The sequence below is a fragment of the Mauremys mutica genome, chromosome 2 (genome assembly GCF_020497125.1).
Source record: "Mauremys mutica isolate MM-2020 ecotype Southern chromosome 2, ASM2049712v1, whole genome shotgun sequence".
In the NCBI taxonomy this organism is placed as follows: Eukaryota; Metazoa; Chordata; order Testudines; family Geoemydidae; genus Mauremys; species Mauremys mutica.
Genome location: NC_059073.1, coordinates 116972114 through 116996125, shown reverse-complemented (window position 1 = coordinate 116996125; position 24012 = coordinate 116972114). Strand labels below are relative to the sequence as shown.

General features: G+C 42.0%; 1 protein-coding gene across 4 annotated transcripts; it reads right to left on the bottom strand.

Moving 5' to 3' along the window:
- Positions 1–864: 864 nt before the first annotated feature.
- Positions 865–23229, bottom strand: TFAP2A (transcription factor AP-2 alpha). Of its 4 annotated transcripts, none has more exons than XM_045007253.1 (7): positions 23116–23229; positions 14080–14514; positions 10995–11046; positions 8561–8792; positions 6997–7115; positions 4725–4866; positions 865–2787 (listed from the first exon to the last, which is right to left on the bottom strand). In XM_045007253.1, exons 1-7 carry the CDS (start codon positions 23146–23148, stop codon positions 2499–2501), a joined length of 1302 nt encoding a protein of 433 aa, XP_044863188.1. In that variant the 5' UTR covers positions 23149–23229; the 3' UTR covers positions 865–2498. The 4 variants fall into 4 exon arrangements, with proteins under 4 accessions (XP_044863188.1, XP_044863186.1, XP_044863187.1 ...); XM_045007251.1 differs by lacking the exon at positions 23116–23229 and adding an exon at positions 20227–20385; XM_045007252.1 differs by lacking the exon at positions 23116–23229 and adding an exon at positions 19026–19101.
- Positions 23230–24012: the final 783 nt, after the last annotated feature.

Sequence of the window (24012 nt, the reverse complement as noted above, 5' to 3'; positions counted from 1 at the left end):
CTACCAAACGTCAAACTATGTGAGCAAATGTTAATTCTTGTTGCAGATTCATTGTAAACACCTCACAGTTAACCTCCTCCTATTCTGTCTGAGGAAAAAAAACACACCAGAACATCAACATCACTTAGAATGTAAAATCTCTTAAAAGGCACCTTCACATTATAAGCTATCTTAACAATCCTTCTTGTCACGTAATATAATGCAAGAGATTCTGTCTTCTCTGTTTGGGCTAGACAAAACAAGGTGAAAGCAAAAATTATCTCATTGATTTATTAAAACAGACCTACAGTTTGTACATGTTTTAACATTTAAAAAAAAAGTTTTTAGCAAATTTCTCTTTTTAAACGAGCTCGGGGTGGGGGGAGAGAAGAAGGTTGAATTTTAAGGTTAGGATTTCAGCTCCCTGTAAACCTACATTGGCCATCTCAGCAGAGGTCCACCAGCGTGTTCCACTAAAACATAAAACATTGTGATGAATTTGAAATAATTTGTCTTCCTCAAGACTTAACTATAGTCCAGAAATCTTTAGATGAGTTTACTTGCCAAAGACTATGGAGCAATTTTATTATTATTATTATTATTATTATTATTCAAATCTATGTGTTAATAGAACCGCATTTCACAGAAATTAATTTTCAGTATTTACTTGGTACTGATGGGCTAACATTTTAGTTTTATATATATATAATTTTGTGCAGTGTATATATATCATTAAACATAAATAAAAACCTAGAGGGTCAACATAAATAAAATAAAACTTTATTTTTTTTTTAATAAAATTATGTTTTGGTTAAAGAAAAGATAGCGTGTCATTTCTTTACTAGTACAGACAATTTTTTATCCAAAAGAATACATTGTGTTTTATTGTGTCATTTGTCTGAATACAGACTCAGTGGAATATCTAAATGATACCCTGCTCTGAACTCCAAGTTGAAAGTAAGTTTTTATTATACTTGAGGGAAACAATGGGTTCAGCTGCTTATTGCAAAGAGCAATTGTCAAGGGAGAGTTAAACTCAATTACTGTAACCATACTGAATAAAAAATACTGCCAAGAACAAAAATACGCCTGGGTAAAGACAGCCACTGAATAAAAAAATCGACATAAAGCGTATCAAATATTTATTTATCTGGGCAACAAAGGACTATGATACATTGACAGGCATGGAAACTACTGCCAGCACAACTCAATACAATACAACTATAACTGCTTCCAATATGGCCAGTGGAAATACAGGATACCAGGTGGTCCCAAATATTTGAAGTTCTTTTGGGGGGCGGGGAAGGGCAAAGAAAAGAAAAAACTAAACCTTGATCTAAAAGACAATATTAATTTATTGCTCTGATGATACTTTCAGGAGGACAGTGGGTGAAAATGAACTTTTTTTTTCCACAACACGTAATAGTTGTAAAACCACTAACGTTTAAAAATCTTGCCTGGATCCAACATCACTTTATTTTTTTTCTTTTTCAATGAGAAACTAAATGTAATACTAATTATATATAAAAATTCTATTTTCTTTTATTTGTTTAGCTGCTTCATTGTCGCCTTTAACATGCTACAACAGGGTTAAAAAATGATGAATCCCAGAGAAAAACAAAACAAAACAAAAAAACCTCTGATTTCTAAATAAGTACCATGAACCACATGATGAACTAAGAAGGGAAGATTTAAAACCCACTAAACAAGAGGTAAACAAGATCACCAGATAAATAAAAAAAGGCTTAAAACAGACTCACCATATTTACAGTTCCCATTAAATTACACATAAATAAATATATACATACATAAACACTGATTCCCTTATATAATAACTGTGAATCGTGTCGCAATAGAAAGTTCAAGTTGGTCGCTTTACCTTGGACAGGAAAAAGTTCTACAACTGAAGACATGACATGGAATTGCGTGTGTTTTGTGTTCAAGTTTATTCACAATACTGATAAAATGTCATCAATCCTTTTTGCCTTTTGTTTTTCTTTAGGTTTATTTTTGTTTTGTTTTTTTAATATGGCTACAATCTTAACTGAAGTTTATGCAAGGGGAGTTGGTGATTCAGTCCGATGAAGCTCATAGATTTATATTTTAGTATTATTTATTAATTTGTTTTTATTTCTTTTTATATATTTTTAGAAAAAAAGTTCCTTTTCTTTTTGTTTGTTTTGTTTTTTTTATTTTTTTCCTCTTTTTGTTTTTGTTTTTTTAAAAAAAAGTTCACAAATTCAGACAGAACTTTTTTCTTTGCTGGATCCATCGCCCATTTCTGTTCTCTCAGGCTCCAAATCGGGGTAAGGAGGTGTGGGGAAGTAACTGTGAGCAAATGAAGTGCTGAAGGCTGGAAGGGAGGAAGGACAGCGTAGTCCTGCAGAGTTAGAGAACAGGATGGGCAGAAGGGCATTGATTTTGTTGCTGTAGCCTGGGGTGATTGGAGAGGGAGGGAGGGAGCTAGGAGGGGGATGAATGGATGGATGGATGGATGGATGCAGGAAGGGGGGAAATCCTCACTTTCGGTGCTTCTCCTCTTTGTCGCCGCTTTTGGTGCTGTTGTCTGTGTGGTTGTTGGGGTTGTTGCTGAGGTACATTTTGTCCATGGCCTTGAGCGCCTCGGTGAGATAGTTCTGCAGGGCGGTTACGGCGGCGCACACCGCAGGGCTGCCGAATCCATGAGAGATGAGGTTGAAGTGGGTCAGGCAGCTCTGGATGCCCGGCTCCAGGATAGGGTTGGGCCGAGAGTTCCCCAGGGGAGATCGGTCCTGAGCCAGCAGGTCGGTGAACTCTTTACAGATCTGTCTGCAGCACAAATGGAGCAGTGAGAGAGAGAGAGATGAACCATTGTTGTCAGCAGCGAAGCCAGTGCAGTCTTCCTGCTAGATTACACAAGCTTTCAGATCAAGGGGACTGCTCCCCCTGTACACACATAGCCTCTCTCTGAGTCACACACATAAACTCTGTCTCTCTCTCACACACACATACATATACACACACATCTCTCACTCACGCTGGCACACAGACAAGCAGGTCTCTCTTTCATCCCCCCCGCCACTTCTCCCACTCACAGATGCACACAAACATTTCTTTCTTTCACACACATACACACACGCTTCTCTCTTTCACAACACACATATACTTTTTTCACACACTGTTTCTTTCACATACACACACACGGAGAAATTTCTCTCTTTCACACTCACGCACACATTTCGCTGACACACACACACACACACACAAACATGCACCTTTCTTTCACTCGCTCACACTCTCTCATGTATCCTTACCCTCTCATATAAAAACTCTCTCACAAACACACCCAAAATGCACCAAACATTTCAAATACACACATCACAAATCACTCTCCCGCACACACATACACTAACACCACAGATATTTCAATCCTACACAGGTCATCACAATATTTCTATGTCCCTCCTCCAATGTTGTATTTTGGTACATTGTCAATATGCAGCTTAGAGTATTTCTGCACTACGGAACAGGATATATGGTGTGTAATATTGAGAGGGAGGCTCAGGTATTTATTTGCCTTGTGGATAGGGTGACCAGACAGGAAATGTGAAAAATCGGGACAGGGGGTGGAGGGTAATAGGAGCCTATATAAGAAAATGACCCAAAAATCGGGACTGTCCCTATAAAATCGGGACATCTGGTCACCCTACTTGTGGATGATCCTGTTTTTGGAATAGGAGAGATTTAGTCTCTTCTCCACAAAGCTAGACAATGGCTGTGGCAGGAGGAAAGCCAAGGTTTACTGGGTAGAGGCCAGAGAGGTGAAGTTAAGGATTTAAATTAGGCTCTTAAAAAAAATTATTATTATATATAGTTTAAATGAGACTTTCTCCACAAAGGCCAAGGTGACACTGGCTGGGATCCAGAAACTTCCTTTCATGAGGTGGAAAGGAAGGATACAGGGCTATATAGACCTTGTGCAGAAGTTATATTTTATATTTCAGTCACTGCACAAATTGTTGAGAAAAATAATACCTTATAGCAGAGATTAGAGGCGTTTTGAAACAGTTTGTATTCTAAAACCTCTGTTAATGTCTTCCAGCCATAAACTGGCTCCCATCCTCTGCCTGTGCCCTCTGGCACTGTGCCCTTTAGTGACATCTCCATTGGTAATTAAGGGCTACTAAACAAGCCTTTTAATTTCCAGCAAACATATCAAAACAATCATTTTCTTTTCACACACCACCTGGAAGCCTAGTCAGCCCCACCAATGATAAACTCCACTTGCATTTTAACTGCACACAGATTGTCATTTAAAATATATTTGTAATATCCCTATATTCACTAAGTAACAGATCTGCTTAGAAAAAAAAAAAAGAACCATTGCAGATTTTAATGAATTGAAATCAGTTTAATGTGCCAGTTTTATTTTACTGTCAATAGGAAACCTTCCCCTAGTGCCTAAATTGATAAAGGCCCAGCAAATGTTTTCCTTTAAGGAATTATTGTTTTTTCTTTAAATAAACATCCATCCAAGATTTCACAACCTGCTTTCAAGAAAATCTGCATAAACTCACTTTAGAAAATAAAGCTGGTTATATACTTTTTGCTATAATATATACTATGAATGCATATTCGCAGTCTTACAATCTGCAAAATCATTAGCCAATTACTGCATGGCAAAACCAAACAAACAAAAATAAAAGCCCCCAAACCTGTGCTTTTCTTTACAACTCGGTAACACAACAGAAAGGTAAATGTCTTACTTTGTAGCTAGAAGCATGTTTTTTCTTGTGACTTGCTCGTTTGGATCGGAATGTTGTCGGTTGAGAAATTCAGCAACTGCTTTGGCAGGAAATTCTGTCTCACAGACGTACCCAAAATCTCTAGCTAGATGCACTGCTTCTCCTGAAAGGGGGGTGAGGAGAAACGCACATCGAATCAATATACACGCACAGCACATAGGGCAAAGTAGATTAGCAAAAGCTATGTAGTATTTCACTTAGACTGTCTCTTAAAATGTACTGCCTAGTGTGCAAATTACAGATATCCTCATTTTATGAATTTTCTTTGCTGTAATCTAGGTCAAAACAAATATATATGTCCAAGAAAAGAGTTAGAAATGAAATTGTGTGTATGTATTTGTACGTTTAAATCTCTCGCTAAGTAGATATAGATACACAGAGTATATATTTCATTTTTAACTATTTTCTTTGGAAATATATATTTGCCTTGACATTATATATATATATGTTCTTTTACAATATATAAATTATTAGTATTGATCATAATTACTCCTAGAGCTCTTCTAAATAGAATGCATTAAACAGCTAAGTGTTTAAAATTTAACTTGATCGCATATAATTATCTGTTCCCCCCAAACGATTAACCATGAGAATTTTAGGGTCATTCCACTGAGTCTGTCTGTTTTGTTGATTTTCAAATCTTTGGTTTTAATTTCCTGAACCAGTTGTTTTTTACTGCAGGGCTTCCTGCCATTAGCTCCAGCTCCGGAAGAACGCATGCGCCAATTAGAGCTTCAAAGCCTCAGTCCAGTGAGCTTGTTTCCATAAAATGGAGCGGATCATAAACAATAACAGTACTCTAGAAACTGCCTCATCGCCACGGGACTCAAAGCCCAAACAATTTTTATATTATCATCCAAAAAAATTATCCACCATTACCAGTTTATCTGAAAAATCAACCCATAGTTCTTATTTTTTTTAAATAATTTCTTAAAGCCCTCGTATGTGGAGACCACATAGAACAACAGATGACTGTAAAATACTCTCCATCTTCATTAACATCACAAATAATATTAGCATCCACCAAACCTAGACTTTTTGCAAGTTCTCCCATTGTTTATTTTTCTTACACTAGAGTGCTGGTGCAATTGTAAAGCCATTTTAGATCAGAAAGACTTACACAGCAATAAAAAATATAACGGATTTAATAACCAAAGTGATAATATTGTATTAAAAATCAAGTCTGGCAATTTTATATGTTTTTACTTCATCTCTTATGATAAAAAGTAAAAAAAATAAAGCTATAAAATCCCTCCTACACAACCAAACTTAAGCTAACTTAAGCATCCTTAAAAGCACTTTACAGACTCAATCAAAATCAGCGTAAAGGGATGTCAAAAACAAAACTGGAGAGAAGGAAAGATATTTTAGACTGACCCAGATTTATTTTTTGTAAGCAGCTGTGACAGAGTAACCATTTTTAACCAAATGATTGCACCTCTTTCAGCTTTCTAGATTAGAAATATTAAAGCACATGAAGTCTGAAGGCTTAAAGAAGTTGCACCTTTTCATCTAAGAGTAAAACAGTGAAACATGGCATAATAAAACAAGCATATGTTCTGAAAATGAGAACCAAAAGAAAAAAAGAAATGTGGGTAGGGGAAGAGTTCAACTTTGAGGCTTTCAGGACACTGTTAAATCATAACTTAGGTCAAGGATTCCCAAATTAATTCAGGAAGCAATGGTCTCGCATTTCTCAAATGCAGATGTCAGAATAAGTTAAACGATTTACTGTTATGTTGTTTATGTGGGGAAGAGACTTAACTTTGAGTAGCTGCAGTTCTTGAAATTTAAAATTGCTTAGTCCTCAGTGGTAGACAGAGGACGGAATGAGGGGACTGAACCCCTTAGCTGAATCCTGTATCTTTCACTAACATAAGTAATACTTATGGGCCTGATGCTGCAGTCCTTATTCAGAGAGGAAATTCCTATAAGCCCATAATTGCTCCCACTGAAGTCAATTCACTACAGTGGGATAATTCACCTGAATAAGAATGCAAATAGCATCCTGTGTGTGTGTGTATATATATATATGGCAATGCAAAGTATGCAAGAGATATTTAAGAACATTTCAGGTTGACATAAAAGACACAGTTACAGAATTAACATTTTCCTCAAGCATGAAGACTAGACAAAATAACTTCGTTCAAACAAGGAACACAGGCCTGAAAAAAATTGGGGATTGACCGTATTAGGCAAAAAATGAGCCCTTTGCAATCATTGAGTCACTTACCCTCCACTAGTGATGTGAGCAGGGTGACATTAGCAGCTTTACGTCTCCCGGCTGGCAGGTTTAATCCTATTTTGTCCAGTTTTTCTCTCAAAGATCTCCCTCCATTTTTAGACTTCGCCCTGTTTCACACATAAAAACCACTAAGAACATGACTAATCTGCACCAGGTCATATTTCAATTCCTTAAAAAACCTCCCAAAATGTATTAGAAAATAATTTTAATGAAGGGACATTTAGGAAAGTTTTATGTTGGGAAAAGCTAAGAAGGAAAAACAGGCAATTAAAGCAAAGCTGAATACAAAATTAACTGAAAAGGATATATTTTGTTTGTGGTTATATTTGAATGTTGAGTGGTTTTAAAATGTTTTCTAACCTACCAAATCAATCCATATACTAACACAGGGGTACTACAAAGATCTGTTTGGCCAAAGCCATAATCATTTTAGAGCTCTTGACACATTACTACCCCTAATGGGAACTTTGCTAAAGTAGATTTATTTGCAATATAAATCTTTTGCTTTGAGCAGGGAATTGGACTAGATGACCTCCTGAGGTCCCTTCCAACCCTGATATTCTATGATTCTATGAATATCTAATGCATTATTTAGCAGACTAATCTAAAAGGTCAAAAACTTATGTTACCATTAGAGAACTTCACTGTATTCAGCAAACAGATTAAGTTCTAAATACCTATCTACTATTTTCAACAGAGACAGGTTAAGATAAATTGTTTAAATGAAGCATCCTATTAATTAATTCTGGATTTTATTCCCTACCCAAGTGATCTTTAATTGTATGGATTAGATTATAACCCCTAGGTAACTAAGAAAGAAATCACCAATGAATGGTTGTATCATTTGACTATAGAACCCAAACTTTTAAAAAAAATTACTATACCACATTTCTCATGGGGGTGGCGGGGGGGAGGAAAGACTGGGGGAGATGAGGGTATCTCCTGCATCCTTTGTGTATTACAACACACACACAAACGATTACCACTCGGGATCCAAGCATCACTTTAAAACAAAATATTCCCCTTTGCAGTATCCTACCATAGCAAGTAGCAGCCTTATATAGAAAGGGTTTGGTTGTGGTGACATTATGTGGTGTTGCATCGGTTTGCAAGAGGCCTTGCGTTTCATTAGTGCAGTTGTAGATTGGAGTGTGTTGCTATGGTTGCAGTGACCTCATGTGATGATGCTGATGAGCGGTGGCCTCTCCTGGTGGTGTTGCAGTTGTTGTCAGTGGCCTGGTGTGCGATGGGGGGGCCGGCTTGGCTGCAGAGTGGCTGCAGGAATTGCAGTGGCGTGTAGTGGCATGCGGCATGGGACCGCCGGCAAGTGCTGGCGGGGGGGAACCTCGGCTGCAGCCAGGCTGGGATGTTGCAAGGGGCCCTGGCGCTGTTGCACACGCGCTGTGCTGGGTCACCGGGGCTGAGCGCGCGTTACAGCGAGCAGAGCCCCCCCCCCGCCCCCGCCCCTCCAGGCCGTGCGCGCGTGGGGGTGGGTGTCTCCTCTCCCCCCTCCTCGCCCCGCCCCGCCCCTTCGGCTCCCGCCTCCCCTCACCTCCGGAGCACCCCGCCCAGCAGGGACGCGTTGAGGCACTCGGGCGGGGAGAGGCGCCGCTGCACTTCCGCCACCGTGACCTTGTACTTGGAGGTGGAGCTGAGCAGCGAGAGGCGGCCCGGCACGGAGCAGAAGACCTCGTTGGGGTTCACCACCCCGCCGAAGAGCGCGTCCTTGTTGATGGGGATGGCGGAGACGGCGTTGCTGTTAGACTTGGAGAGGGACACGGGGCCTGCGGGGGGGAAGCGCGGCGTTAGGGCCCCGCAGCGGCAGCGGCAGCTCCGAGCCACGTGCGAGCGGGGCGCGGGGCGCGGGCCCGGGGAAGGGGAGCTCGGGAGGGTCCTGTGGCAGAGCCGGGGGGGGGAGGGGCTGGCGCTGTTTCGGACTCAAGCGAGCCAGCGAGTAGCTGCCGCCCGTGCAGGCTCCGCGGGAAGAGCCCAGGTCCAGGTTACTAAAGCAGCTGTGAAGCTGCCCTCTCCCCCTCCGGGGGCTGGGCGGTGACCCACTGATCAGTGCCCAGGACCGGGGGAGGGGGAGATGCTTTAGCCAAACCCAAGGTTTCCCTGTGCCCTTAAATGCAAATAATAAAGGAATAAATGGACTCGCCCAAAGATTTCAAGACTAGTCAATTGTATGTTTGGTATGTGGAAGCCCACGTGCCCACCACCCCTTTCGGTAAAAATACCATTTATAGAATCTAGAGCCAGTCTAAGAATCAAGGTGCACGTGCGCTTTTTCCTGAAATAAACTGGGCCTTAGAAGCAAGTTGGTATGAGCCAGCCGCACAAGCATGTTTTTAATAGGAAGGCCCCTGTAAAAGTGGTGGGGCTATTTTAGAACTGGGGAGAGGGCAATTCACAGGAGGTTTCAAAAAGCAGCCAGCTGCATATTAATATAGTACAAAATACTAGGCTGATACATGTATTTCGGTACTCCTAACTGCAGAAGAGAGTGAGAACGTGTGCCTTAACTTGTGCTCCCCTGTTTTCAATTTGTAACACAAAAAAATTAATATTTTGGTGCGCCTGTGCAGTGTTCACCAGTAAAAGAAACACTGAAGAGCAAATTACAGCACCTTCCATGTGACTGAATACATCTGCCCAGAAACCTTGGGTGTTTAACTACATATCTACTGAAAATAAAAATCATCCCATATTACTCCCCCCCCCCCCCACACAACGCAGCCAGGTTCAGGCCATTGTTGGAATAAATTCAGGGCCACCAAAAAACGTACTGAGCCCTTACATTAGCCAGCATTAGTAAGCACAACTGAAACATGTCCAGATTATTTTGCATGGAATTTAGGTTGCATTCAAGTTCCACACGGGTACATTATAAATGTTTACTCTCTTTCTCTTTTGTCATGTGTGCTGCTTTCCTCCCTACATCTTTAGTGGGGATAGTCCAAACCTATGGGGGGGCTCTAGGTTTTGGATAGATCACTTGTGACATTAATAGCTCTGGGGAGGCTAATAGAGACAATAGGAGTTAAACGAACTCTTGAGATTACTAATAAAAGAGCCAATTATCATGTCGACTTGGAAAGAGCATCTCTTAAGATTTATCCCTTGCACATCTAATTTGACATGACAAAGGCTTCACAGACAGAAAAATGAAACTTTAAACTAGCTTACTGTATACTGATTAGAATAAGAAAGGAGAACTGCTTTATATAGCATCATCCTCTGGTGTTGCATAGAATACCCAAATATTACCTTGCCAACAAAATACAAGCATGCTATTGCTCAGAGCGAATAATAGCTAAGCATTCAACCCAATAAGTTTTACTCTAACAACAGCTCACTAAACAGAATCCAAATGCAAACCAATCACTTTCCACCTTTTCATCAAGAACCAAAAACTACCTGGAACAATATTTTCATAATCCTTGGGGTCATTTGAAGGAAGATGGGAAACCAGATTTTAATGAAAGCACGAAATATCTTTTACACAATTAGGAACCATTTTCACAACCACTCCTAAAGAACCACGTCTAAACAACCTTCAAGTGATCAGACTAAAGAACCTAACCCCTTTCCTACAAAGCCATCTACCATTTTTACTCATCATCCTCCTTTAAAAAAAAATGAAAACATTTATTACCATTTCAGAACCCCCAAATTCTCAACATCGATAAATAATGCCACTCAGTTGGATTGATTGGTCTAATTATAAAAGTGAAAATGCATTATAATGAACTAAAACACTGGATCTGAGGTAATATTGCAACATTTTCTTGGAAACTGCACACGCTACTACTAAATGAAGGCTGCTTTCAACACTGATGATCTATTTTATTTTCCATTCACAACCCTTTAGTAAATTATATTTATAAGAGAGAGAAAAAGAGGGGCGGGGGGAGCTTAGCAAGTTCTCCCTTCAGTAGTACCCAGCTTGTGAGGCCATGCTTGGAATGCTAAAGGAAGTGGCTTACCTTTCTTAATTACAGTTTGATCTGGGATGTTAATACCCGGGTCTTCTACATGCTGCAACAAAAGAAATACATAGGGATGTAAATGTATAATCATAACAAAGGGAATCGAATGTCAGGAAGGTTGTGTGTGTGTGATCAATTATTTTTTTCTCTTCCCTACAATTTATATGTAAACATCTGATCTCTGTTTATTGGGATTTGGACATTTCTAAATGAAAGAAACCTTAGATTCCTCCCCCTCTTTTCTCTCCTTCGAAATAAAAACACCGGGAGTTGCCACAAAGTGCAGTTGTGACCCTGAAATCCAAGTCACCGTTTAGTTTTGTACCTCAACTCTTTTTTTAAAAAATCCCTATTATAACAGCAATCAAGTACGCGAAGTCTTGCTCCTGTGCCTACTGCAGCGAGGGCAGGGGAAAACACAATGGAAGCTAGCGGGAGAAATACGGGGGGAGCTCTGGAAATCATTTGGAAACATTTTAAGGGAGGGGTGCGAGAAAGAGGCAAAGCATTTGCACACGTTCGCTGTGGAAAACAGGCGGCGGGGGGGGGGGAATCATTGCTTGAAACGAAGATCAGAAAAGTGCTATGAAAACAGAATAAAGAGCCGATTGCTTTACTATTGTCCACTAGCAGGTTTTGTTGTTTCTTTTACAGATGGATTTTATGTGCCGGAGTCAAAACGTGATTAGAAAGTAAAATGAAATCATGTTTTCTAATTCAAAAACTGACAGGCAATATAATGTCTGGCTGTGTTTACAAATTAACACCAGTGCTGCTGAGATAGAAGATTTCGCAATCGTTACAAAACACAGGCATTACCATTTAAAAAACTATTACTTCCTTCTCTAGTCTTTGTCCAACAATAATACTGATTCTAACATTTTCCATTCTGTCTTGGATTTATGCTCCTGTTAATTGTGCCTGATCTCAATGATTCCGGGTGGATGGTACTAAGTTGCTTTATTACAGGTTTTATTATACTCAATGCTCTCATTTGTAACTTGCCTAAAGTGCTTCTGGATTTAAGTATAATTAAATTGAGAAATGTTCAGAAATGACTACTGCTGCAGTTCTTGTGTTTTAACTATATGGGGAAATATGATCCCTTTATGCATGCACCCTAAACCCATAAAGTAAATGTAGTGTGGCATAATACTTTTATTTGTGTTATTTCTACACATATTCCATACAGCGAGGACTATTAAATTTAAAATCCCACAGAGATATTTATGATTAAATAATTTGCACCATCTACTGGATTTTCTTAAATATTTAGCAGTGATTTTTTTATTAAAGGTTAACTGTTGCAGCAACGGGAAAATTCAGAATGACCTTTTTCCTGACCCAAATTCCTTTAAAAGAACGTTTGGTTTTGCCTAACTAAATAATACTCTCAGAAGATACATTCTCTTATTTATTTTATTTGGTTTTATTTGCTCATGCATCCTGCTGTTTCAGTTTTACAGAAAAAAAAATGACTGGACTAGTTTAAGGTTTTACACCAGATGGCATTTGGCTTTCACGAAGTATAGCAGTGATAAGAATTCATAGGTGCTTGAAAGATTCATAAAATGATATGCACTTAAAATATCTGTAAAAAGGGGTCTCCAAGACAGTCCACTTTAACAAAGTACAATTGCAGGAAGGGAGGATTCAGAGAAATATTTTATGTCATGCTTCTACAGTAACTATGACCCGGCAGTCAACAAATTAGTTTCTTCTAAATATTGCCTTCATGACGTTTTATTTCAAGTTAAAAGAATCGATCTGTTTTCAACGGATCCAAATTGCTTACTAAATCCTCCACTTTGGGAAATGTATGCGTTTATTGCAAAACTGCTAAACATAAGCAGCAATTTTCTGTGGTTAATTTAGCCAGAAAAGAGCTGTAATAAATTCACTATTTCCCCAAGTATAATTTACAAAAGGTTTCAAAATGACCAAAAATAGGTAAGTCCATCTGAACATTATCCTTGCAACATGAAACTGTACTCATTAAACTGTCAACGGATATATTGTTGTAATATTTGATCCTGTAATTTGGGATGGCATTTTAGCAAAAATCACATCCAGATACCACAATCCCCCTCCTCCTTCCACTATAACTGAAGCGGCTTTAGCCTCTTAGCGGGAACTCCATGAACTTTAATAAATTTATTGGCAAGTTCTGTCTTTTTTTTCAGGGAGAAAACCAGAAATATGAACTTTGATCACAAACAAATTCTTTAAATCACATTGTACTAGAGTGAACAATAGCCATCTTGCACTGGAAATAGCCAATGTGCTAATGTCATGCTTAATTAGAAATCATTTTAAACTGTATTTATTGATAACAGAATTAGACCAAAAATAATGTATTATCCAATAGTCTCTAAACATTTAATTTAATATAGGGTGTAGGAGGTCTGGATAGAATTTGATAACCTATTGCTAATGATTTATGAGGTCATCCCGTAGCACTCCAGCTAAAAGAAGAAGGCAGCATTTTAATATACCTCCTCTCTGATTTGTCACATAATTCCTTTAGAGTAGAGAATCTGGGTGTATCCTCTTACAACTTTAGACGTCATTGTACCATATGCCAACTCCGTAATCACTAAGAACTGATTTTTCTTCTTAGGCCACTTTCTTCCACTTTATTTTTTTATCTTTGGCTGGGAGGGCATTTAATGATCTCTTGCATTTCAGGCTAATGTTTTTTCCCCCAAGGCACCGAGCAATCCCAAATGCAAGGCCCAATGGCGGGATTAAATATTCCTCCTATGGTAACAGCTTATTGTCTTTGAAAATGAAAGATATTGCTAATGATGACAGTAATTTGATTTATTTATATTTTAGTGGACACTGTTAAGGCAGAGGAGGTGTGGGTATAGCTGCAGGAGCCTATTGTTCTGGGGGGAGGGGTTGGCATTTTTGGTTTTGCTGTTGTTTAGGTTGAATTCTTTCCGTGTGACAAAAGCCTTTCCACTCTTTACACACTGCCTTGGATAGGCAACTATAATTTCTGCTGAGAAAAGGCACACACTCTGTCCTGCACTTGTATTTGTGGGTGAATAACATAGACCGTATGCATCCTCCTTACCGGTACATCTTCTATAGCATGAGGTATCGAATGGATAGGAATGTCTCCTAGTCCTGAGCTGAGCCCATGGGGTCCATGCAGTAGATCCTCATGCCGCCGGTAATCCCTACGAGGGTCCAGGCCGGATAGCTGGTGGGGTAACCCCCGGTGTGTGTGTAAGAGCCCGGCCTCCTGGCTTTGTCTCTGTCCTGGCCATCCTGGATGCTGGGGTTGAGGCTGGGCATGGAGGGGATTCAGGCTATAGGGGTCATTAACGTGGGAATAAGGGTCTTGAGACTGGGGGTAAATGGGCTGATAAGGAGGAGGGAAATATGGGGGCTGAAAGTCAGCGTTGGGGGTGTGGGAGAGTGGAGGGGCGCTGGTGTAGGGAGATTGACCTACAGACCCCAACTGGGGTAACCGGGCTGTCCCATTGCTGGTGCCATCGTGACGATCCTGAGGGGGAATAAGAGAAGAGAAGAAAAGAAAAGATAAAATCAAACTGTTTACAGTAAAATTGGCTTGTAAATTTCACCCATCCAACGATCAGGCAAGATTTGCAATTCATTTGCTGCCCAGCGGAGAAAAGCAGACCTGGAGATTTTCCTGTCTGTGACTTTTCTCTTTACATTGTGGCAACAAAACTAGAAAGAAATCTTTAAAAAAGCAATCCATCCCAGTGGAAATGCAGTATGTATTTACAATAGATACTGCCCAGAATTCGTATTCTTACATTGGAACATGAAACTTATATTTTAAAAGATTTTTTTTTAAATGGGCATTGTTCTTAAAAAAAAAATCAACCTCACCACTACCAAAATGTATTTTGCTGGCTTTAAACAGAACTAAAACAACATTATTGTTTAGAAATTATCTTTAATGTAGCTAAGAAAAACACAGAAAATCAAAGAGCACTGCCATTTTATTACGATTAAACATAGAAGTGTGTCTAAAATGCTTGAAATAAAGCAATCATTTAAATTACAAGTTTCACAAATGTTTAAACACGATATTACGATATGCCTTTTCACCCCATTCAATAGATATGCGCTGCTTTCTAGAGATTTATGCTACAGGATACAAATTAAATGAAAAATATTTAATTGAGGTGGAAAGCAAATCGAAGGAGATAAAATACTGCATAAATAATGAAAACGCAGGACATCTTAAGACACACAGCTGGGTAAAAATAAACAAAAATAAAATGAATGAGCATTATTGTGTCCGTTTCTAATTGGAAGGGGGGGAGGGTTACTAAATAAAAGCCCATAGGTATGTCTAAGATAAATTAGTAGCCCCCAAAGAGGGGAGGAGAGATAAGAGAGCTATCATTACATGATATAGATTGTATAGCACATGAGGTTATTATCTCGAAAAAGGAGAACAGAAGAAATACTGAATATAGTCCAATTACAAGTGGGAAAGTGAAGAAATAAAGGCGGATATGGTATAAACAAGCCTTTTGCAGTTCATTTGAGGCAGCCAGGGGAAAAAAATCTAAAAGATTGACTTGGAGGGGGGTGGGGGCAGAAATGTCCTCGTAGGAAACCTGGGTGTAAAATCCCAAAGTACCAACATCATCATCGACAAACAACAATAAGGCAAAAAAAAAAAACCAGAACAAAACAAAAACCCCTAAGATATAATGCTGAATCAACTCACCATAGCTGAAAAACTGTGTACTAACATCTGCGAAGAGTCTGGGATAACAAGTCAGGGTAGAAAAATCAGAGAAAAGTGCCCCAATGTGCACCCACACACACAATCGCACACACACAAAAAAAGAGAAGTGGTAGAAGCCCAGCTCTACACTATGACTACAAGACCACAACGCCAAGGCTTCTCATGCATCGAGGAAGCTCTACTATAATCCATCAGAACTTGAACAAATTCCTGATGCCCTTCATTTGATGTTGAACAGGCGATCTCTATCCTGTCGTGATATTAGAATTCAAAGTTTTTTGTGTGTGTTTGTTTCTTAATCCTTTTTTTCCTCCTCCCTCTCTCTCTCTTTTCTCCTTCTTTGACTTAGCTGCTGCTCCACTTGAGCTCCTAATAACAGAGCTCTGCTGCCTTCCTTGAGACTCCTAATAGCAGATATTCATGACTATTAATATTACACGAATACTTAATAAGAGAAGAATGGCTGGAAATCGAGCGTGAAGCGAGGAAGCAACTCAAGGCAGAGTCTGTTCTAAATGACGTCCATTGAATGAAGAATCAGTGTATCTAATCAGGGATGGGGGAGAGAGTGAGAGAGAGAGAGAGACAAAAAGGGAGAGAGAGAGAGAGAGAGAGGGAGAGAGAGAGGGGACATGCTGCTGCGTCTGACGAATCACAGGAAAGGGGCAACATTTTAAAAGGTTGCAGGGCATGCAAAAGTGAAAGAGAAAGAGATGCAGGGAGAGGGAGAGGGTGGGAAACGGAGTGAGACGGGGGGAGGAAAGAGGATAGTGGGGAAGGGAGGAGAGAAAGCGAGTGGGGGAATGGGAAAGAGAGGGAAGAAGAGGCAGGGGTTGGGAGAGGGAACCCCCAAGTCGGCATTAAAGAGCGGGGCACACCTCGGGCTGCTGCTGCGAGTATCCTGCTGCCTCAAATGCCAGGGACAGCAGCTGCTGGGCTCCTGCTTCTCTCTTGGTGCCCGAGCCGCTCTCAGGCCCTTTGCTGCAGCCTCCGCCGCCACCGCCTTTCAGCTGGGGCTGATCCGCGGGGCCGAGCCGCTCTCCCGCCGCCGCCGCCGCCGCCTGCTGCGCCTCGCCGAGCCGCACCTCCATGGTTCGACGGCTCCGACTCAGCCCGCCCCAGCCAGCCGCCAGAGCCCGAGCGAGAGCCGCGGAGACGCCAGGACCGGGGCCCCGGGCTGCAGCGCCGCCTCCTCCGCCGCCTACCCCTCTACCTTCGATCCCCTCTCTGCCGTTCAGTCCCCGCTTGATCCCAGCGAGGAATCAGGCAGGAGAGAGGCGCCGGGGCTCGGCCCCAGCCGCGTCCTTCCAAGGAGTCCCGGAAGCGACTTTGTCTCTCCCCCTTCTCCTCCTAGCCCCGCTCTGGTGCCGGCTGGAGCCGGGCGAGGGGAGCCGGGGAGCCCCAAAGTGCATCCGATGAGCTTCCCCTCCCGCTGGGAGGATCGGGGGCAGGGGGTGTTGCGGTCGGGGGGAAAGGGAGGCGACTCCCGGCCCTGGCAAGCTGGGGCTCCCAGCCCCGGCACAACCCGTCGGACTGGCTGTGCAACTCCCAAACAACAACTCCCTAAAAGATGACATGCCTGCTCCACTTTCCCGGCCGGCTGCCGCTGCTGCTGGCGGACTGCGGGGTTATCATAACAACAGGCACTTTGCCTCCTTGCATGTTCCTACAAAACTCTGCACACACCTAACCAAATAAAGCTTTAATCCCGCGCTGAAACGTACATCGCCAGGTCTCCGCCGCGGCACGCTGCCATAGAAAAAGTTGCTGCCTGTTTCTCTGTCACCTGGTGAGCTGATGCTATCGCCTCTTGTCACACACAATGCGGCTGTGACATCTCAGGAGAACGTGTGTCACACATGTATTGTTATGATTATTGTTGGTGGTGTTATTTTGAAAAGATCCTATTCACTATCCCACGGTCGAATACCAGTCTGTTCAGAGCGAGTACGAAAACCTTAATTACTGCCCTGCAAGAACATCTAAAATGCCTGTTTCCAAGCCAGAAAAAGACACCAGACTGAACTGCTTTTTCCTCTCGAAGAAAACACCGAAACTAATACACCAGGGCTTGTAGATCCGCACCTGGATTTAGCACCTCCGTGCAAAGTCACAATAGCACAAGACAACAAAAGATACTTACAAATAAATCCACACCCACACGCGCACAGTTACACACCGATCCAGGGTGAAGAGGAATTGCTTTTCTCCTAAACCAGTCGAGAAATATTTTTGGGGGGGGCGGGAAATCCTGATGCATCATTCATATAAAGCTAGCTTCTGATTCCCAGTGAAGACAAACTAGGACTGCACCTAATCTATTCAATTTGTCATTTGTAGACAGAATCACCCCCCAAATATCAGCCCCCCACTAAAACATATTTATTTTAGTAATCTTCGGGTCTAGTGATTCGCCGGTTCCTTTCTATTTATATCATTACAAAAAGAAGTCAGCGGATTCTGAGGGAAATGAAAGACCAGATTAGGGTTTCGATGTGTATATTCTTACAGAGGGTACAACAAAAATATTTTTAAAAAAGCAGCAGCACCCTTTATTACTCTGTTTAGATGCACTGCATACAGCAACGTTTGCGAAACGTTTAAAAATTTGTCGGTTTCATTCTGTCGATTTGTTCTGAATATTTTTGTATATATCACTACACCCCCCTTTCTCCACAGACATGTATATTGAGTCGCTCAAAGTAAAAAAAAATCAGGCGGATTTTATTTAAAAAAGTTGTTAAAATAATAGACTCAAAAACTAGACAATTAATTAGGAGGCTGGGTGTACGTTCAAAAAGGTTTGATTTTAGTTCATCCACTGACTCTTGATCATTGTACAACTCAGTTTTACTAACTAGCCCTTACACCCAAAATATCATTTTAAGCATCAGTCTTTGGCAAATATTGGGATCCCTCTGGCATCTCTCGTGTAAAAATAATTATTTCCTCTTTTTCTCTTTTCATTCATCCATTCATCCCTCCATACTGATGGATGGAATTATTATAGGGACTACATACATGATCTAGCTACAGATGCTATTATATTCTCCGGTCTGCTTTTTTCTCATATACTTCTGACAAAAGCGATTTTCCAACAGCCCCAAAGTTCCTGGTTAAAGGCTCCCTAGCCCAATGCCATTGTTTCCAACTGTAAGGCTGCAAAGAAGACTGGCGAAGAAGCAGAAGTTTCCTAAACGAAATTCACGGATCGATGGATGCTGCACGGTCCCTTTCACAGCTGCTGGGCCAGTTGATTGCCCCCAGCCCAGGGAAGCGCTTACCTCACATTCCTCATATTTGATATTATCCGTCAGTTTCCAAAGCATTTTCATGGATTGGCGCGAGAGCGGATTTGTTTCTCCCTGTCTTTCACTAAAGTGGAGCCTCTCTGGTATGCAGAGTGCGGCTGGTGGAGTGTTTGGAGAGCTCCTGTGAGCGCTCTGAGATCTCCCTCTAATGGTAGAAACTTTTCCCTTTTCCAGCTCTTTACCAACAGCCTAATCGCCTCATTAGCATAGCAACAATAGTCCAATTGCTCTCCAGCACAACAACCTGCAACAATGGACACAGGTATAAAGGACCCACAAGCAAAAGGCTTTATCCAAACAGCCGAGCTCTTTTGGAGGGGGAGAAAAGCCGAACCTAGATTTGGGCACGTGTATATTGCACTCTCTCTCCCCCCGCCCCTCCCTCGACCCAGTTGTTGCTGCTGCTTTTGCATGTTGGCTTCCGGCGTGGAGAAAAGTACAGAGCGAAATCAAAGAAGCAACCACTACTCGATTTTCATACTGGGGCGGGAGGGGGGGGGGCTTATTGATTAGCCTGAGCAACCCCCTTCCGCCCCCCCTCACATATAGACTTTACTGTTTTAAATAAACCAAAGTCAAAGCTCGGAGAAAATAAATCAGCATCTTTGTCTAATGAGGTTATTCCACTAACATGGTGGCGTTTGTTTTCCTCCGTCTCTCTCTCTCTTTTTGGTCTTTTTAAGGCTTTTTCTTTTGTAAACTGTTTTGTTCTGCTCGGGCGATGTTTTCTATTGCATAACTACAGTTCTTTTAATAAATAAATAAATAAATAAATAAATCCGAAGATCTTATTATACAAAGTATGATGCAAACACATTTGCAGCCAGAAACTCTTTTGCAAGCTATTTGGTATAAGGAAGAATCAAACTTTGCTGTTTCTTAGGTGCGGAGTTTATTAGCTTAACAGTATCCAGCACAATGACCAGAGAGAACTAACTCTGCTCAATCCTCCCCCCCCCCCGCCCCCAGTGATGGGGACAAGATTTCCATCATTAATGAAACCACTGACGAGTTCTTTATTATTCTGTAATGTTACGAATGCTGAGTCACTCTCTGGTGCTCACTGGTGTGGCTCACCGGGCTGCCCATGCCTCTCCAGGTTCAGACAGGCACCTTCCACCCATGTGTTTCTTTGATCTGTTCGGCAAATGCGGAACGCCACGACCTTACTTACCCACAGCGTTAATTCCAATCGAGTTCTTGGGCAGTGCCTTGCATTGCCTTTTAAAACTCCGAAAGTCTTTTTAACCAAATCGACTTCTAAACGTCCCCGTGACACTTTCAACCCGACCATTGACTGTATCTGGACATCTAGTGGGACGGTATCAGGGTCTCGGCCCCTCCGCCAGGCACACTGGTATGCGCTTTTTAAGAGGCTCAGGGTTGGGAGCCATTTCCCACATTTCGCTAGAGAATTATGGCAGCCTTGTGTTTTTGAACCAGTTGTGGGTTATTTGAGGCTGGTGAAGGGCACGGGTTTTTTTGTTTTGTGGGTGAAGGCAGGGCAATGTAAGGCCGGATTTCTAAAAATACACGCTCGTTTCTTTTGTGGCACTCCAGCTGGCTGGCTCTGCAGGTCGGTGCAACGTTCCACACGGCAAGTTCTCACCTTCAAGGAGGGATTTACCCAGCTGGAGGATAAACGTGGTTCCCTGAATCTCCAGGCGAAACCCCGGGCCACGGAGGTCTCTAGGAGATGAAGCGCCCGCTGCACGGCCAACCCAGAGCAATGTCATACCTACATACCTACACCTTTTCCGGGAGCAATGAAGGCTCCAGACATTTGGGGTTGTTTGTTTCTGCCCTCTCCGCCCAATTTCGTGGGCGTATCTCGTCTCTCTCCAATTCTTTCCCCCCTCGATGTTCTTTTGAACTCCCCTTTTGTCTTCAAGTGCCATGAGAGTAAACTGTTGGTTTACTCCTATTAAGGTTCACATGGAGCTGGCAGATGAGTCTCTATTGTTCATGCAAAGCGAGGGGACTCCTGAAAGGACCCATCTTGTGCCAGAGCCATGCTCTGGAGTCAGTCGGGCCGGGTTTGTAAAAACGTCATTACCATGACAGCTCCGTTAATTGAATGTGAATGTGTACGCTGAGGAGCCAACCCTCAGAGCACAGCTTCGCTCCCAGATGTGATAACGGGCGTGGAAGATCACTCTAAAGGCAGATCAATAGGCGAGCTTCATTACCATTTTTGGTGGGGTTGCAACATTCGAGGCCTGTTGTGCTTCATTAGGTGATCTGGAGAAACCGGACAATGCAGGCTGCCTGATATATTCACCGACCGATGGGCAGAGCACTTCCCAACCTGCAAGGCCACATTTACAGCTACAACTTTTCAAAGTTCGGTATCAGATGAAACAGGGCCGAGGTTTCTTATTGCCTCTGGATTTGCTTTCAAGGGCAGGTTTCGAAATCATAATGTCAGGTGTGCTAGAACCCGGAGCATTTCAAGAGACTCCAGCCCACTGTAATGACAGTAGATCTACCAGCTCTACCTTTATGTAAGCACGTGAGTGGGTCTCTTAAAACGCTGTTTCCAATATTCCATTACATTAATTTCTGACCATGATCTGAATTAAGTGTATAGTTACAAAAATGATCACCACTACATTGCTCGAATAACAGTGGGGTATTTCCCCCTTCCCCCCAGGCTGTCTCTGTAGCTTAAGAGCTAATTGCTTTCCCTTACTTGCTAATTCCTTTATATATTTCGCTGAATGAAGGACGTGGATTTATGCACAGTAACACATTGCTTATGCAAATCTTAAATTATGTGCATTTAGGTGGCCAAAAAGTTAGGTCTGAATGTAAGGAAAAAACAGTACCAGATTTAAAGCAAGATAAACCAAAAATGCTCTTGTATTAGAGTTCACTTCATTAAAAAAAACCTCTTCTCTTTTGATCACATGTACCAGACCCGGAAGGTAAAAATGCAATAACCTACCGTGTACAAAGTAAACTCTATTTCTTTCAAAACAACCTGCTACTGCTATAATAAATAAATAAATAAAGCAGTGAGTGCGATTTAAATATCTTGTTTTAAAAAAAAGTTAAGAAAAGGAAACAATCATATTGTCTCCTATATCATAATTCGGTTATCCAAAAAAGAGCTGTTTTCTGTAATATAAGAGCGCCATGTTTTAATATTATATTTCATTTGATTAAAGAACTCTAAGCCGGATAGTGGCTATGATATTAGAAGGCAATATTGATTCGCAAGAGGCTGTGGAAGTCTGCTGTGATGCCACCTGTGTGAGTTTCCTTCTGTCTTACCCATTTTTTTCAAAATCATCTAATTGAACTATTTCATCTAGTCATCCAAGGGCCCTGACTAAAAGAGAAGAGTCGTTTGATGAAGACATACAGTTTGAAAAGAAATTAAACTCGTTATCCAAATAATATTGTCGGCATCCTAGTGACACGCTGCTGCCCGTCCTATCAGACTATAGCGACCGCACATACCTTGTGATTTAAAAAAACTGTTACAAGTGATCATTCCCACGTTCCCCAACCCTGTTTCATAAAGTCTGCAGAGCAACCACACTTAGCTTTGGCTAAGTTATATATAGAGATCCCACAAATGAAACGCTCTAAGAGCTAAGTATGATCCTTAATTATCCTTTAAGTATGCCTGGAAACATCAAGGTCTGCCGAAAGAGTTACTTGCAGAAAGTAGATAACTTCCAGGTACACATGTCCATTCGACAAACCTGGGGGGCAAATTCAGTCACCTTAGGGAGCTGAGATCATGAAATCACTAGAGCCAAGGGCTTTTAAACGCCAATTACTTCCCTTGCATCATTCCCATGTACCTGGGAATTTCCTTGGAAAAGTCACTGGCTCGCGGAGATTTCCCACCTGTTGAATTGGCACCCAGGGCCTCCCGGTGAAAGAACGCACTCATCACCGATCAACAAATAACTGGACCTGGGGTGTTTTTCTCCTCCGTGGCAGGGCTCCTAAGCTCCCCCAAGGGCTGATAGTCTCACCTTTCCGGGCTAGATCTCTATTTCAATAACCATCCCCACCCCGGCACACAAGAAAAGGGAGATTGCATTACCTGCCAGTCTCCCATTTTTGCAAGAATTGACATTCTGGCCGCGGGCTCCTTAACACAAAGTCCCTGCTGGTCATGGACTGAGTGATCCGTCCGCTGCTTCCCCGTGATCTCTTTAGGCAAATCCTCCTTTTACCTGCAACAGGACTCTCTCACCTGGTCATAAAGAGCTGGGTGCTACCTGCCCGCGCCTGCGCACTGGCCTAGGAATTCACTCTGCCAGCTCATTTCAAAAGCTCCCAACCTGTCCGGGTAAATGATGGATTTACAGCAGCCAGGGCAATCTTATCATCCGCTCCCCGCTTCTTCCTTTTTTTTTCTCGCAAGAGCCTTCCCGATCCCCCAGGGAGCAGGGACTTTGGTGGAGCTCCTTCCGCTGTTCGCTGGCGGAGCGTCGGGGTTGCATTTGATGGAAGGGGGGATGCACCGGATTCCCTCGGGACTGATCTGAAGCCAAAGACTGAGAGGTGGAGACGGTAACGGGACCCCCAGAGAGAAATGTTTGCTCGTCTTACCGTGTGGCCGTCTACTTGTTAGGGAGCTAACGAGGGGGGACTGGACGCTACTCAAACCCAGCATCAATTGCCACTGAAATGGATTTGCCTTTATTGCTTCACCTAGACTAGTGTGTCCGGTTCGGGGACACATCTCGCTCTCCTTAATGCTAACGACATCGCTCCTTCGTATATATGTATATTTGTAACTTTGCCTCCTCCTCCCTTTCCCCCGCGGTAGGATTTTTAAAGGAAGAGCTCAGCGCGTTGGCCAGTTGACATTCGCATGGTAGATTATTTTTGTTATAGCAGGTATACAGTAATGGTGGTGGAGGGGAGGAGGGTTGCTTTACTTTTCCTAATAATTAGTCTAGAGGCTTTAGAAGACGTCTCGAGGTGTCTTTAG

Bases quoted from the DNA above. Each gene is read 5' to 3' on its own strand.
- TFAP2A (XM_045007251.1), bottom strand. From the start codon at position 20,346: ATGGTCGGGTTGAAAGTGTCACGGGGACGTTTAGAAGTCGATTTGGTT. The intron at 14,515-20,226 runs GTAAGTAAGGTC...ATTCCCCCTCAG, and splicing joins GATTGGAATTAACGCTGTGG to GATCGTCACGATGGCACCAG. The intron at 4,867-6,996 runs GTAAGTGACTCA...CCCCCCTTTCAG, and splicing joins GCTCACATCACTAGTGGAGG to GAGAAGCAGTGCATCTAGCT.